At 39.9% G+C, this 17,110-nt stretch overlaps 1 protein-coding gene across 3 annotated transcripts in view; it reads left to right on the forward strand.

Annotated features, from left to right (window-relative positions):
• The window catches only part of slc1a9 (solute carrier family 1 member 9), a 39,128-nt gene that overhangs the window by 12,371 nt on the left and 9,647 nt on the right, over positions 1 to 17,110 (forward strand). The window contains exons 1-4 of one of the 3 annotated variants that reach the window (XM_079863556.1): positions 341 to 489; positions 9,875 to 10,018; positions 11,736 to 11,888; positions 12,018 to 12,271. In XM_079863556.1, the coding sequence (XP_079719682.1) occupies positions 9,880 to 10,018; positions 11,736 to 11,888; positions 12,018 to 12,271 (546 nt within the window). In that variant the 5' untranslated portion in view covers positions 341 to 489; positions 9,875 to 9,879. Of the gene's footprint in view, positions 1 to 340; positions 490 to 5,405; positions 5,694 to 9,874; positions 10,019 to 11,735; positions 11,889 to 12,017; positions 12,272 to 17,110 lie in introns of those variants that run through there. The other 2 variants (XM_079863555.1, XM_079863557.1) reach the window with 2 other exon arrangements.

Here is a 17,110-nt window from a genome sequence, read left to right on the forward strand (position 1 = left end):
GTATTTCTTTTTCTTTTCTATATCACAATAATATTGTAATGTTTTTTTGTCAGACCACTAGTAAAAGTGTAACTGTGAATCCTATCTAGTCTCTTTCAATCAATAATTCGCGTACAGTCGTATGTAAATTTGTACTTTTGAAATGGATGTATGGCATACAGAAGAAGTGCAGATTTCAGAACAGCAAACTATCCAAACTGTTGCCATAGTTTACATACTAACAGAGTGCAGTGTTTTATTGACAACATCACTAAGCATTTTGACTATCTTGTTTGTGAACAATGACACAGAGAGAGAGAGAGAGAGAGAGAGAGAGAGAGAGAGACTGAGCGCGCAAGCCAGGCTCAGGGAATCAAAGCGTTCTTATTAATCTGAATTTTCTGTGACTCTCACTCCATCTCTCTCTTTCTCACCCTCTGTCCATTCTTTCCACATGTCTCTTTCCTAATGCCTCAATCTTGTTGGATGGGAGACGGCACAACAGAACAGGTAAGACTACGAACAACTGCACATCACTGTTCTTGTTTCTGTTTAAACTTGTCCTTAGCCCTCTCAATATAACAGAACTTTATATTTTTGTTCTCAATGCTTCATTTAATTCAGCTTGTTATATTCTGAAATGCTCAAACAATGTATTGGACATAAAGTCTTCTGAGTTCATGCACATAACTATATCATTGATCGTCCATGATTGTTGAAGTGCGCATGGTCTCTTCTTTTGCCTTTAAATTCCTCTTAGTCAGTGGTGTTATTGTAGATGTCATTGCTGCAAACTTAACAGCACATATCAGTTAACAAATAGCCCAAGTCTGGGATACTCTGAGTGTAGAGGTAGTGTGAAGTGTCAGAGAGATGATGATGGATGGTTTCAAGAGTGCAGATTGTGAATGTCCTTATGCTTCATTAGAGGCACTTCTCAAACAGGAGTCAATCAGCCGTGGATAGATCGCTAGTTTGGGTCATATATCGGTGAGAGATGATTTATCACAATGAGTAGAGACCTCTGTGGCTTCAGAAATGAAATAACGAAAGAGTTGATTCTGCAGACATGGAGCTTAAAGACAGATTGACAGGGATTTAGGAAGGTAAAATGAGGGTTCCTCCGGGGCTCGATTAGGGAAAAACCTGCAGGACAGAAACAGAGAAAGACAGAGAGAGGGGGAATTGGGGATTTATAAATAGCAAAGCTTTAGCAGGGTGAGGCGAGCAGATGTGATACACAGTCTGTGCTTAAGGAGTTCAAACAACAGATTAATACACTCAGATTATAGTCAGAGATGTAGGGGTAAGGGGGGAGGGTGTGTGCAAGTGCGTGTGTGTGCGGATGTGGTTAAGCAAAGATGACCCCGTACAAGTCGTCTGCACATGCAGAAGAATAAGCCCCCAGATGGACTTACACACATACCTGCATGTTCTTACTTCACTGTGTACTTACTTCTCATTACTTTACATCAGTTTTCTAAACATATTGTGATGTATATGATCATATTCTGAAAAGAAAAAAAGAATGAGATTGGATAGCTTGAAAATAATGTGCAAGTTGTCTTGAAAAAGTGTCTGTGAATATGTTTGTATTAGGACTCTGGCATTCAGACTGCAGAACAAATTCTTAATCAATGTTTTTATACTTCTGTCTAGTTAAACATCCTTAAAATAAGATAAATCATACTTAAGAATAAATATTTCATACTATGTTTTACAGAATATATCTAGAATTATATATTTTTTCTTATTTCTGCTATTTCATCTCTATATTTATTTATTTAATGATTATAGTAAAGCTGGATATATGCTCTGCGTCGGGCCTGATTAGCCTATCGGTTTGATAATTTTGCAATAATTTTCTGATCCCATATTGTCCCGTACATACTCCATCTGTGCACTCAAATAATGATGCAAGTTTAGCTAAATATAATACAGATTGTTGAATTATTCCAATTACATTTTGCACAAAATATATAATGGAAACTCAACCAGTAGTTTCTGTACGCCACAGTGACCTTTATTAGAAATCTAACTAGGATCAGTTCTAATCTCAGGCATGAAATGGCATGTTTTAAAGGGATAGCTAACAACAAAATGAATCATCAAAAATGATCTAAACTTCACCTTTTGCTTATCAGTTGAATTGATATTATTTTAAGGCTGTTTTGTATTCCTGCAGCTCAAACAGTAGACTAGAGCATGGGATGTACGCACCAAGGTCATAGGTTTGATTCCCAGGGAATGCATGAACGGATAAAATGTATACATTGAATGCAATGTAAGATGCTTTGGATATAAACATCTGCCATTGCTGAAAATACTGATTAAGAGAGCAATTTATTGCAGTGGATAACTGGAATGTAGTACAGTATGATCTGCAACACAAATAATTCATGTAGCTCAAACAGTAGAGCACAGTAGGTCATAGGTTTTGATCCGTTGGGAATGTATGATGCAACTGATCATATATATATATATATATACATTTAATGCAAATCTTCTTAAATATAAATCTGAAATATATTTGCTATTGGTTAATGAGATTATATGCATGGTTGGATGTAGTTTGCATAGTTCATGTGTGAGGTTGAAAGACAACTGTGGTGTCCAGTCCGTCACTGTGTTGCTTCTATTTTCTCACTGAAGCAGGGAGTTATAGGATTATATCTCTATCCCTTTGCAAAGCCCACACCAATCAACCTCAGAAAATAATCCTCACTCACACTGACCACACAATCAGACATCTGAACATATACCCTTGTATTAGTGATTCATTGATGGTGGGTAACCCTCAAAATCAGTGGTGATTCTGGCCGTCCATATAAAACAATGACTCCCCCCTCATCCTCACAAAAAGCATAATAACCCACCTGCTTTGAATTTCTTTTGTTTAATACTATGTTCAAATATTTATCTATAGAAAAATAATTTTTGAATGAGTGATAAAATATAGACATATAGACAGAAACAGAATGTATCATGAAACAGTCATCTTGAAGTTCGTATTCTTCAATAGTTCTCCTGTTTAGCTTTAGCCACTAATTGGACATAATTTATCTGCAATGTGACAGAAATGTGGTTGTTCACAGTATAATTGTTGCATAATAGCTGTCTGTTTTGTTTGAAATTGCTGTTTTCCACACCGTCACTGACGCTCCTGCAAATAAGGGCAGCCAAACCACAAGAAAAGCATTCTTATCTCCTCCAGTTTACCTGCTGAAAGCCTAAGGTGGTTAGAGCAGGTGTCCCAGTCTGGTTTGTTTTGATGGTATTAATAATGGTTTTGGACACTTGTCAACTGAGACTATCTAAACCATCTTAAACCAGGCTTGGTCAAGGTTTAGCTGCATCTCACTAATCACTTTCTCACTTCTTAAAGCTTATTGTGATTATTGGCTAGCTTTCTAAAGAGATTCCCCCAAGCCTTCAAGTCTTCTGATTGAAGGAGTGAAAATGATAGGCCTATCTCTCCATCTCAAAAACATCCTCTGGCACTCTGTTTAACACCCCAGACTGAATCTTTTCTTTCCACTCAGTGTGATCTAAAAGGAGGTCGACCCAGATTGGGTTTTTTTTTTTTTTTTTTTGGTAAGCTGTAGTTTTGCCTCTGGCTAATCGTTTCATCCATTCCATTCCTGAGCATCCTGTTCTGTCATAAAGAGCTTGCCAATGTAAATCGAACCTGTTCTGTTTGTTATGGCTGAAGTCCAGCAGCTTAGCTAGGCTAGGCTAAGCTTCGGGCATTTGTTTGGTTGCTTGTTTGAAGAATGATCTCAGGTAATGTTCGTCAATTGTCAGTAAGTGGAGAAAATAAATGGTGTCTAATGCTGTGTAGAGTACATAGTCCTTGCCTCGGGATGCAGAGCAACCAGCAAGTTGAGACTTTGTGATTAAGGTTTTGATGTTGTTCACTGGAAATTATAACACTGAGTTGCTATGGGTTTTCAAACCCTTCGATCTTTAGTTTCACTTTGCACCCCCAAAACTATTATTTGAATCAATTAAAGACAAATCCAGACCCCTCTAAAATCCACCGAATGCTTGCTTAACACGCATTAATGTTCATTTAATTTTTACACAGCTCTTTGGAATGCTTCATTCTGATTGGTCAGTTGTGGAATTCAGTGTTCACCGTGGCAACGCAGTATATCAGACTTTCATGTCTCTCACTGTGGACTCGATCTTTCTTGTTTCGTACCATCTTGGGTCTAATCGATTGTAAGAGCTGAGAGGACTTCAGTATTTATATTACTGTAAAATCGTTGCAATGTTTGTCTTGTTGCTAGGCTGATTGATTTGAATATTGTAAAGAACCATTTTTGTGCATGTATAAGTATAAAACAATTTAAACACAAATCAGTATTTCATCTCCATATGTATTTATTTAATGATTATAGTAAATATATGTATAGATATGCACCGCGTCGGGCCTGATTAGCCTGTCGGTTTTATAATTTTGCACTAATTTTCTGATCGCATAATATCCCTTACATACTCCATCTGTGCACTCAAATAAGGATGCACGTTTAGCTGAATATAATACTGATTGTTGAATAATCCCAATTACAGTTTGCACAAAATATATAATAGAAACTCAACCAGTAGTTTCTGTACGCCACAATGACCTTTATTAGAAATCTCTAGGATCAGTTCTAATCTCAGGCATGAAATGGCATGTTTTAAAAGGATAGTTGACTACAAAATGAAAATGATGAATTACTCATTTACTCATTTACCGTCATGTGGATCCAAACCTGTATTACTTGTTTGTTGTAATACAAAAGAAAATATTTTGGGATATTGTGAGTGAACTATCCCTTTAATGTCATCTACTGACTGACAGCCAACACTTTTATATTTAGTTGGCCAATCCTTTTCACAATGTTATTCATAAATCAGTCTGGAGAAGAAAAACAGTCACATGCTCTTTTGGGGGAGGGATGCATTGTGACACTAGCTGATCTTACAACATGGCTTAAGATCACAAGAAATTATGTTTCATTGTAAGAAAGAATAATTGCTTCTTTGTGTTACTACATCATTGCAAAGGCCATCAGGGTTTTTTTTTTTTTTTTTTTTTTTTTTTTTTTATTCTTCTGAAGTCTTTGTGATTTACTTGTTGACTGTCATTGCACAGCAATGTTTCATTAACATCCTGGCCTTTTTGAACCTGTGACCTGAAAATGATGTATTCAGTTACAACCTGTTACCTCCAAAAAAAGGGATTAGCAGAATGTAGCAGCACTTCATTTTTATAGGCGCAGTTCTGGCATGTTGTTGCCTGTGTTTGAATATGAAGACCTTCGTGAAAACTGGTTTAAGCTCATGACTTCAGGGGAAATTGTGAGATATTGTAAAAAGAGATGCAGAATCACAGGTCATAAGCGCCTCTTTCTCACTCTCTCTCTCTCTTCAAATGAGGCTTCACAGAGGATTATGTGTGTGCAGTTGAAACTTGGCAAATGACTGTCCTCCCTCCCTCTCCAAAAAAAAAACAAAAAACACATTTTAGCAATGCTGCCAATCCGTCTTTATGTCTGAGCAGCAACTGTTGTTTTAGTTTAAATCTGAGATGAAGAACAAACAGATGAACAGGACAGGGAACATCCAGAAAAAGAAAGAGAAATGGAGGTCAAAGAGTAAGAACCACACAGCACCAAAAAACAGCAAGGACAAAATGGGCAAAAAGGCCAAGACGGCGAACTCGGGTAAGTATTTCTCTCATCTAATTATTTTAAGATAAAAGAGACAAGCATTGTTCTTCATGATGATGCAATTCACTAATGGTTGTTCGCAAATATAAATGTCACTCTGTCTTTCAGCTCCTTCTTTCTTCTCAACATGTGTGTTTATTCTATATGTCTCATTACTCAACCAGTTTATCTTACTTAAATCAGTGTCCAGTTTCATGCAGATGTTTATAATGGGGCGAGGTTGATAAAATGTTTATTGGCCCCACTTGGCAGTCATATGGTTTTGTAAAGGAGCAGGACTTGTATTATTCCCATGTTGAGGTTTGTGTATGTGGGTGTGACTGTATGTGCGTGTAAGAGAATGCTTGAAAAGTAGCAGTTTAGAAGATTAAAAGATTGGAAGGGGGTTATAATGTTTCCTTTGAGGCTTTGTGGTTTTGTTTCTTTGTGATCAGTGATCAGTGATCTCTGTGCCTTTCAAAACGAAGAAGGCCTCCATTTCAGCATCATTCGATTTCTCTTTAAAAAAGAGGCGGAGCCTTAGGAAAAACAGCAGTAAGATGCGCATGACATAAGGAGGTGAAAATCTCTTGCTTGACTGTTTCGGATGATCATACGGATCACAGAATTGCCAACTGCTTGATGCGGATGAGAAAAAGCGGCATGATGTGTGGTGCAGATGTCCTGGGAAGCTTTTAATTAAGTGTTGTTTATTTCTTTTTGCAATTTAAATTGTCACTACAAAGACTTGGTCATAGTCGTTCATAAATCAATAATTTAAAGCATATAAGCTGTTTGACAGTCAAATGAGGCCTTGCAGTACATTGGCCTCCAGTGTCATGAGCACAGACCTCGACAGATGAAAATAATAATGGCCAGTTATGGTATAATGGTTTGTTATGTGTCAGCATGCTCACGTAAACACAGCAGAGGGTCATTCAAGGCTTTCAGATGCAATTTCATGAACTTATCACTCTCCAGCTGTAATATTCACCTATGTTGCTGATGCGAAACATTTGTGGCTAATCCATCCTCGTAAGGGTGTTAATCTCATCCACAACTACAATGTATCAGTCTCAGACATCTCTAATACGACTTTTATACACAAACTAGTTTGTTGTCATTGTGGTGAATTGTTTTGCCACCACTGCTCATTAGCTTGATAGAAAGAGAGCTTGGGGTATTGGGAAAGATACTTTTCTTTGTAATTCGTCTTTGCACTGTGTATATTTCCATGCTTTTGAGAGTCCTCCATTACTGGTATACCATATGTGCAACAAAATATTTTTAACACACTCTACCATTATATTGATTAAAAGTGACAGTAAAGACTTTTACATCTTGATACAAAAGGTTTACTTTTAAAATAAATGGTGTTCTTTTAAACGTTCAAATCAACAAAGAATGACGAAAAAAAATGATCATGGTTTCCACAAAAATATTTTGTAGCAAAACTGTTTTCAACATTGATAATAATGAAAAATGTTTTTTGAGAAAAATTTATATTTTACAATATTACTATTTTTACTGTATGTTTGATCCAATTGAATCATTTGACTCAAACTTTTGAATGGTATTGTTCATGTTGCAAAAATTGCTAAATTCACTCTGCGTCCTAGGACGCTGATGGGAAATGCCTCCGGCTTGACCGTTGTCACGACGTCGTGTCAAAGCACGACAATGACATTGGCCGGCGACAGCCTATGACGTCACTACTGGTGTGACCATAGAATAGAAGGGGGCTGTAGTACACATTATCCTCTTTCTTGTCTTCAGGAGCCATTTGTTTGTGACATGTTGAAGACATTTATGGCAGCGAAATCTTTCAGGAAGTGCATACATCTGTGTCAGTACTACTGACAACTGATGATACATACGATCTGTGCCTGATTTGCTTGGGTGAGGAGCTTGCTCGCTCAGTCCTTGAGGGGTCTGAATATGAGCATTATGAGAGTTCATCAATGAAGAAACTCTGCTCTTGTTTGTCCCTTTTCTCAAGGGAATTGGGACAATCGTGGATCAGGACCTGCTGCAGCTGAGGCGAGGAGGAAACCGAGATTCTGGGGCTCGCAGATGGAGCTTGCCGAGGAATTCGAGAAAGATACAGATCTTTCTCATTCTTCGGTAGCTGACGAGTGCAAGCTGTTGGATGACGTTGTGTTATTGCTCACATCCTCTGAAATGGTAGCGAGTGCGCTCTTGGTTTCAAGCCAAGAAGAGTAGGATTTGGCTGTTGAGGACGATGACATCTCTGAATGAATGTCTCTTTGCCTGCCCAGTGTACGATGAGTAACTGGAGGTTATGTCCTGCTCCACATTATATGATTATATCTGCCATGGCGATGTTAGAGATGTGAGCTCGCTCGCAGCAGGTTAGACGAGCGATATCTATCTGGTCATAATCGTCCGGCTCTCATGATGCTGGCCAGCTATCTCTCGCTGGGGGAGGCATCGACTTTGAAGGTTCCCACTCTGCTGACCAAACTGCTGCGTGTGACGTCATGTTTGAACGGCAGAGCATATGCGGCAGCGGGTCAGGCCGGAGCTGCCCTTCGCACAATAACTGTGTTGCAGGCTTACCAGGCCGATCTGCTGAAAGACCTGAACCGGGATCAGGGGCTCCCCCCTGAGGCGGTAGCAGAACTGCGCTGCACTACAGATCTTGCCCTCCATGCCACCAAGTAAACTGCTGCCGTTGTCAGCAGATTAATGGCGGCAATGGTGGCTACGGAGAGGCATCTCTGGGTGAACCTGGCAGACATCGGGGAGAAACTGTTTCCTCTGCGCCGGTTTCACCCTCTAAACTCTTCCGCACATCTGTTGAGACGGTGGTCGGGAAGTTCAGAGAGGCGAAGGCGCAGCCTTCAAGACCCTTTTTGTGCCTCCTTGATAAGCAGTCATAGCATAGAACATAGTTAGGCCTCCTCTTGCCTAGAAAGCCATTTTTTGTTGTTAGGTCTCCTCTCACGTCAGAGAGTCGTCCTGCTGAGGCCTCTGCTCCCTAGGGCTCTGCCTGGATAGCAGTATTTAGTTGTTAGGCTCTTTTCTGAGCCTCTTTGGTAAGCAGCCCTTTGCATAGAACATAGCTAGTCTTCCTCTTGTTTTAGAGAGTCGTTATGCTGAGGCCTCCCTTCATAGAGCCTCCCTCCAGTTGAGGTGGTCGTGCCGGATTGTGTGTCTCTCTGTGAGTCTCCTTGGCGGAACCACACTTAGGGAATTATTGTTAGGTTTTCTCTCGATTTAGAGAGTCGTTATGCTGAGACCTCCGCTCCCCAGAGCTCCTCATTAGATAACATGTCCAAGTTGTGTGGCTCTCTGTGAGCCTTCTTGGTTTGGTAGTCTTTTAGCATAGAACATAGTTAGGCTTCCTCTCTCTAAAGAGGGTAATTATGCTGAAGCCTCCGCTCTGAGAGCTCCGTGGAGGCAGTGCACTGGGTTGTAGGCTCTTTTTTGAGCCTCCCTGGTTAACGGTCTTCAAGGTGGGCCTTGCTAGGCTTCCTCTCGCTTTAGAGAGTCCTCCTACTGAGGATTCCGCACCCAGGGCTCTGGCTAGATAGCAGTATCAAGATGTCAGGCTTTTTTGAGCCTCCTTAGTTAGTAGTCCTTAGTGTAGAACGTAGGTAGGCCTCCTCTCGCTTTAGAGAGTCGTCTTGCTGAGGCCTCTACTCTTAGAGCTCCCCTGAGTGTTGTTAGGTCTCCTCTCATGAGACCTCCACTCATCAGGGGTGTGTCCCTGTAGTGACAGGCAGGATATATTTTTATCCTTGGCCATATTCCCTTTAATGTGTTCTTTGAATACCAGGCCCTGAGCTAAGCTGCCCGATGGCCGGTCCGTCTGGGTCGCACCAGTAGTGACGTCATAGGCTGTCTCCGACCAATGTTATTGTTCTGTTTAGACACCGGCATTCCCCATTTGCATCCCAGGACGCAGTGTCTTGTTCCTCTTCTCAGGGAACATTCGTTTGATTACATTCATAACCCAAGACATTTTTGCAGTCGAATTGTGTAATTATGGCATCAACTAGTAGAGGCTAAGTCTAACTGGGCCATGCTAACCAGCAAAACCTTGACCCCCTGACCCCTTGCATGACGGCCTGAGTTCACTGGAGACATAGAGTGAAGAGTAGGATGTTTAAATGATCATCATTGTTTATTTACCTTGGCATTTCTCCCTTTATTTCTCTTGACTCTTGCAGATAGAATGACGAATAAGCATTTGGACAACCAGACAAGTGCAGCATTGCAGATGGACGATGGAGTGCAAGCAGAATTAAAAGACTCCACACACCAACAATGCGGCTGGTTTTCACGCAACCTGCTCCTTGCCCTCACTATTATAGGTGCGTGTGTGTGTGCGTGTGTGTACATGAATGTGTGGGAGTGTTTGTATACAACTTAAAACGTGTGTGTGTGTCTCCTTCCTTGGAAGTTCAGAGGAGTTTGCCGGTTAGGTCATAAAGCCAATCAAGTCACAGTGAGGTGATAAGCAGGAGACACTGTATTATTGCTAAACACTGTTGATAATATACGGGAAGAGATAAGATTATTTCATACGTGAAAGGGGCGTTTATTAAATGCACAGCAGCTTGAAAGAGGATAATAAAAAAACTAAAACATTGTTATTTTTGGCCCAAAAACTTATAAGTGGACCCAAAACGTATAAGTGGGTCCAAAAACTTATAAGTTGTTTATTTTTTAAAGGGGTCATATAATGCCATTTTTGTACAAGCTAATATGATTCTTTATGGTCTAAATTAAAAGTTTGTAATATACTTTAATTAAAAATTCTCATTAGTATTGTAAGAAAACACTCATTTTACCTGGTCAAAAACAGCTCTGGTTTCAGCACGCCGTTTAAGTGCATGTGTCTTTAAATGATAATGAGCTTTGCTCACCCCGCCCCTCTGTTCTGTGCGTACACCGTTTGAAATAATAACACAATAACCATAATGCGTTGTTCATTATAAACGTGGGATTATGAATTATATTGAGAACGTCGTACATAAAACATGCTGTAATGTACCCTGAGTGTAAACCTGGCTTAGACATTCATCTGAAGCGTGCAGCAAGGTTTGCAAATTTGCAAAGATTAATATAAATATTAATATAAAGGTTAATAAAACATTACACTCACTTCTAGAGGTTCAGCAGGAACTCGTTGGTACCGATCCGTTTTTTCTCGTTTGTAAAGCTGTCTGGTGTGAAATGATTCCCGCAAACATGAAAGCATGGTTGATCGTGGGGAATCCCCGTGAGGGAATCCCCGCTTCAATCCTTGGGGCATATCCCTTCAAAAACAAAACTCAGCAACTGTGTCTTCAACGGTTCGGATTTAGGAACATCAAAATGACTGCTGTGTTCCTTATTACACCGAAGAACACAATCACAGACGCCATTCTGCTCATAGACAGCGCTCCAGTGAGGGTATCAACAATGACGTGCGGACTATGATGACAGACAGCTCGCTCACGAGCGAGGGCGGGTCTGTGTTGAAACGCTGCTGTCAATCACCAATCGTGGGAGGGGCGTCGATTTTGTGACGTCACAAAATCGAATGGCTTGATTTCAGAGAGGGTCAAACATATAAGGAGATTTAAAAAAAAACACTGGATAGATTTTTATCATTTTATGATGGTTGTGTACAGGCACTGCCAACACACATTTCAGTACAATCAACTTGTAAAAGTGCATGTACCATTATATGACCCCTTTAAAATGTATGATATGATGCTTTAATCTTAGTCCCAGTCAGGCTTTCTTTATCTTTATCTTTCATCTATTATTTCCTTATACTTGCATTCATATAAACCTTGTCTGTGGTTTCATAACTGTGGTCATCTGTCAAACCACAGACAAATACCAAAATAGAAAGAATACCAAAAATGTTTTGGCCCCATGTAGTGACACTGTTTATACAGCAGTAGTTTGAGATGTTGCAGATGCAGGACTGTTATGCAGTGGTGCATGTGAAAAACCAAGAATTCTACAATGCTATGATCCATACACCTTTTAATAAGCAGGCCGAACATAACCGGTGTAATTGCCACACTCTCACAGGTGTTATAGCAGGCACAGTGATGGGAATGATGCTGCGTTATGTTCCTGATCTGGACACAAACAGTCTCATGCTGGTTTCCTTTCCGGGAGACCTACTGATGAGAATGCTGAAGATGCTCATTCTGCCCCTCATCATCTCAAGTCTCATTACAGGTTAGGCCATGAACACATGCTCTGTTTTTTGCTTGTTAAATGCTGTTAAGTGTCTACAGCACAAGAAAATAAGCCGTTTATCTTTGTTGATGCAGTATCTCTCTCTCTCTCCTTCTTCCTGGCTTGCAGGCCTGGCCGGTCTGGATGCTCGCTCCAGTGGAAGAATGGGCACCAGAGCAATGGTGTACTACATGTCCACCACAGTAATTGCTGCTGTTCTAGGTGTCATCCTGGTGCTTGGCATACACCCTGGGAACCCAAAACTCAGATCTGGTCAGGCCACCTCTTCCCCCAAGAACCAAGAGGTCAGCAGTCTGGATGCCTTTCTGGATCTGATCCGAAACCTTTTCCCAGAGAACCTGGTTCAGGCCAGTTTTCAACAGGTAAAAAGTAGTGTCTGTGCTTGGAGAATTTATGTCTCTGATGGACAATTTATCTCCTTTCATCTTTTTGCTTTTCTGTAATTTGGAAAATGTAAATCTTTCAGAACAGTGGCATAGAAAGGAGCAGGTTACTGGTGGTGTGTAAGGAGCTGTGCTCACGGGAACCTAGGTTCGAGTTCGACCAGGGTCATATTTCATTTGATCGATGGTTTCTGTCTGCAGCCAATGATTCATAGCTGTTGTTGTTGTTTTTTTTTCATTGTTTGTTCGTGGTTTTTCAGCGTGAGGACATGTCACAGAATCTATCCTCTCCATCTGCCTAATTTGTCTAGCTTCTAACAATTGACAGATGAATTTGTGTAGAGTTTGTACAACAAACAATATGAGAATCTCTTTCTCTTCTCTTTTAAAGTGCCCCTATTATGCTATTTTAAATGTTCCTAATTTTGTTTTGGAGGTGAACTACAACAGGTTTACATACATCCAAGGTAAAAAAACACTTTAATTTTCTCATAATATACATTGCGCATCACTTCTTTTCTTACAGTGTCTGAAACAGCTTGATAAAGGATTCATTATTTCTAAACTCCTCCTTTCCGAGAGCCTACTCTGCTCTGATTGGTCAGATGACCTCGTCTGTTGTGATTGGTCTATTGCTTACAGCGTATGTCAAAAACAGAACGCACATTGCCATATTTGAATTTCAGCTTCGGATGCTTCCTCAGCACTTGTATAGACCTTATGCGCCAGAGAAACGAGGGCGCAGCCATCTTTAGAATATTGTCTTTGAACTTCTGTTTTTGCGGTCGCTCTGTATATTTCTATGGCATTGCTGTCCAGGAGTAATTAGCTTTTGAAGTGGATTTACTTCATGTAAAGTTAATGAAAGTTATCATGAGGATTGTAATGTTTAAAGCAGATATCTTAAGAAATCTCAGTAGACCGGGAAGACCGGGAAGTAGACCGAGCCGTTCATTCATAAATACGCAAGATCGCTGTGAAAATACAGACCGGAAGACAAAAGATAATGAGTGCAGCACTGAAAAGGGGCGGGGCTACATAAGGTCTATACACAGTGATATGAACAGTAAAAATGTTTTACTGTCAGTTTAATGTCAGTTTTACTGTATCAATTCCTGCACGAGTCCTCATCCTTTGGAAGTGCATGCAAAGTTGAACGTAGCGCAGAAAAGTGTTCTCAACATGTTGTAGCAATGTGGTGTTGTCGACATGTTGCTTCTTAGCTTAACTACAGTTTTTGAGGGTCGGTCAAAGTACTTAGTAAACGTTATTTGCAGGCAGCAAATGTAGACCTTAGGCTGGCATTATGCAAATTTGTTACAAACCTTAGATATGTTATTTAGATATGTTACAGAGGTGAGATTGGAGTTGCTGACGACTTGTTTCGGCAGTTAAGAATCTATTCTTTTTTTTCGGAGACAATAACTTTAGGCCTATTAGTTGTGCACTTTGATCTTTAAAACTTTGCAGTCATTTTACATTCATAAACAGATATATTACAAACTACATGAAAGGTAATATAAAAAAAGCATAATAGATGGCACTTTAAAGGTTGCGTATTTATTTGGCGGATGCATCATTATGTAAGCCCGACTAAAGGTCCAATGGCGGTTTTCCAATAATACGGGTGAAGGTTTCTGCGCGTTAATGTCTTTCCTTTTACGCAACACAACAAAATGAAATGAAATACATTTTCTCATATGTATTACCTCGTTATTTCATCTGACTCCATAAATGAAAAAAGGTTTTAATGATATCTGAGCATCATTAAAAGTGAGCGAATGTTTGATTATTCTTTTTAACTCTAAGTATATTTTACCCCGTTCAGATTAGGAAACTATGTCGCTCAGAGGTCCTCACGTTTTATGTTTTTAATGCGGGTCTCACGATCTCAATCTCATCAGTTTTGACGATCATCAAACAGAGGTAATTGGTATATACCTGAGATCGGTCACATTCACGTTTACACAATCAAAAATACTTTGGTATAGCCCCCATGGAATTGCATACACTTGAATTTAATTTAAACGTTTACTTCAGTAGAGGTATGGCCACTATTACAGATATAAGCTGACCAACATTACTTCTCTTATAATAGCTTTGGATTGGCCATGTCGTGGTTTTTCACGTACAGTTATCTAAAGTAACATTAAATTAAAACAGAGGTAAGACACACCTAAATTTAGATTGGTCAAGCAGCATTTGCTGTTCTAAATGGAAATTCATTTCTTGTCTTTGCAAACCAAGTACACTTGAATTGATGCCAAATATTAGTCGTCACTAATCTCACGCAAAACTTGTGAGAACATATGAATCCGTTTAATCTACTTGGGTAGAATAAAATCAAATGTAACAATTTATTATGTCAGGTAAATGTATCATGCCAATTTCATAATCAGTTCAAAGATAATAAATACAAAACATCAAATGCTCTGGAATAAAGAGAAAAGATGTGAACCTGACATTAGAAAATACATGATGCTGAGAGTCTCGGCCACTCTCAGCATCAAGGGCTAATCTGAGTTACAAATCGCCACGAGCCTTCTTCAGCATCTCCCTAAATACTCAGACCAAGGCAGAAACCTCTTTTCAAACGTAAACATGAGCTCACAGTGGGAATTTGCATTAATCACCATCCCAGACTTACTGGGGACAGAGTGTTGATTTACATGGAAACATTTGCTAACAATGGGAATTTGCTTTGAGTTTACACCTTTGAGAGCAGGATCCTGTTTTCCTGGAAGACACACCCTCCTCTGTGAGTGAGTTATCTCTAAACTCTTAAATACCTTATTACCTTTTGGTTTACTTCTTTGGGAATGAGACATTTGTACCAGTCGCACTGAGACATTTCAAATGATACCAAACATGGATAAAACTGTATGATAATAATTCACATTTAAACCATATAGATTTTTGGGTGAATTTCAGGTGATCTCAGCATGAGAGAGAGGGAGTGGGGGAAGAGGGAAAGAGATGTATTCTGAGGTGAGACTTGCATCTCAAATGGTGATGCTAACTTCACAAGAGAGAGTTCAAATGTTAATTTCCAGAAAGGTCCTTTTATGGGGTTCCATTTGTGCCGAAATTATGTCGACATGCTATCTGTCTATGCTATGTGTCGTCTTCCATGTCTGTGTCTGTTCACTGTCAACTTTTGTCTTTGTCCACTCAACTTACTCCTGTCATCTGTCCTTGTTGTTTGACTGTGTCGTCTTGCGTGTCAATGCTGCATGTGTCATGACTATGTGTTTTTTCATTCTGTCGTTGCTATGCTTCGTTTCCCTCTGTCGTTACTATGTGTCGTCTTCCATGTCTATGCTATGCGTCGTTACTATGCGTCGTTACTATGCGTTAGTGATGGGTCGTTCGCGAATGAGCCGGATCTAAGAGCCGGCTCTTGTAGGTGAACGTCGGGAGCTGGCTCGCATATCTGAAGAGCCGACTCTATTTTTAAAAATATAGCCTATAGGAATTAAATCATTATGTAGGCTAATAATGAATGATTTTAATTGTATTTAAAATAATTGACTAATTCAAAGACCAACAAAAAAAATGATATAGGCCTAAAGGCGCACACACATTTGTTTTGACTGTCTGATCAGCCTCACATTCTGTTCCTGTCAATCATACACACGATGTCAACCAATTAAACTGCATGAGGGAGGGCCGAGCCAACTCTCACACACACACACACACACACACACACACACTAGAGATGCAGATAAACCGCGGATCGGGCGGATGACGTGACGTGAAATAATATGTTAATTAAATTCGGGCAGGTGGCGGTTGAACCAGTCAAATGAAAAAAGTTTACCACTAAGCAAACCTGCAAACTATTACCCCAGCTGTCAGTATTGGAGGAGGCCTAAACGTCTCGTAGATGAGACTGCCTGGGTTATTTTGTTATTTTGTTTCGATATTAGTTATATTTTAAAACAGCCAATCGTAGACTACCACTCGTGGAATAGGCATTTAAAAGAGAGACAGTCGCATAGTAACGACGCATAGTAACGACGCATAGCATAGACATGGAAGACGACACATAGTAACGACAGAGGGAAACGACGCATAGCAACGACACATAGCAACGACAGAATGAAAAAACACATAGTCATGACACATGCAGCATTGACACGCAAGACGACACAGTCAAACGACAAGGACAGATGACAGGAGTAAGTTGAGTGGACAAAGACAAAAGTTGAGTCATGTGGGCAATCACATAGACAGTGAACAGACACATAGACATGGAAGACGACACACAGCATAGACAGACAGACATAGACATAGACAGTGAACAGACACATAGACATGGAAGACGACACACAGCATAGACAGACAGACATAGACATAGACAGTGAACAGACACATAGACATGGAAGACGACACACAGCATAGACAGACAGACATAGACATAGACAGTGAACAGACACATAGACATGGAAGACGACACACAGCATAGACAGATAGCATGTCGACATAATTTCGGCACAAATGGAACCCCATACCTTTGTCTTCTCGGGGAGTGGTTGTTCCTCAACCAGACTGCCCGGCATTTTCTTACAAGTCTTACAATTATTTTATTATTTGCATGGAAGCATAGTTTTTTTTTTCCAGATGTGACCTACAGCAGAAGATACAGTCAAAGAGCCAAATTTTACTTGCATTCAGTGCTTCTTGATTTTTCATTTTTCATTTTCAGTAGTTCAGACCATGTATCAAACGGACAAATTCACTTGATTTCAGTAAACGAGGCTTCGTTGCGTCATAACTGTTTCAAAACATTTAAAAATGTCAATGAATCACCACTGG

Source organism: Squalius cephalus, assembly GCF_949319135.1.
Source record: "Squalius cephalus genome assembly, chromosome: 1".
Classification (NCBI taxonomy): domain Eukaryota; kingdom Metazoa; phylum Chordata; class Actinopteri; order Cypriniformes; family Leuciscidae; genus Squalius; species Squalius cephalus.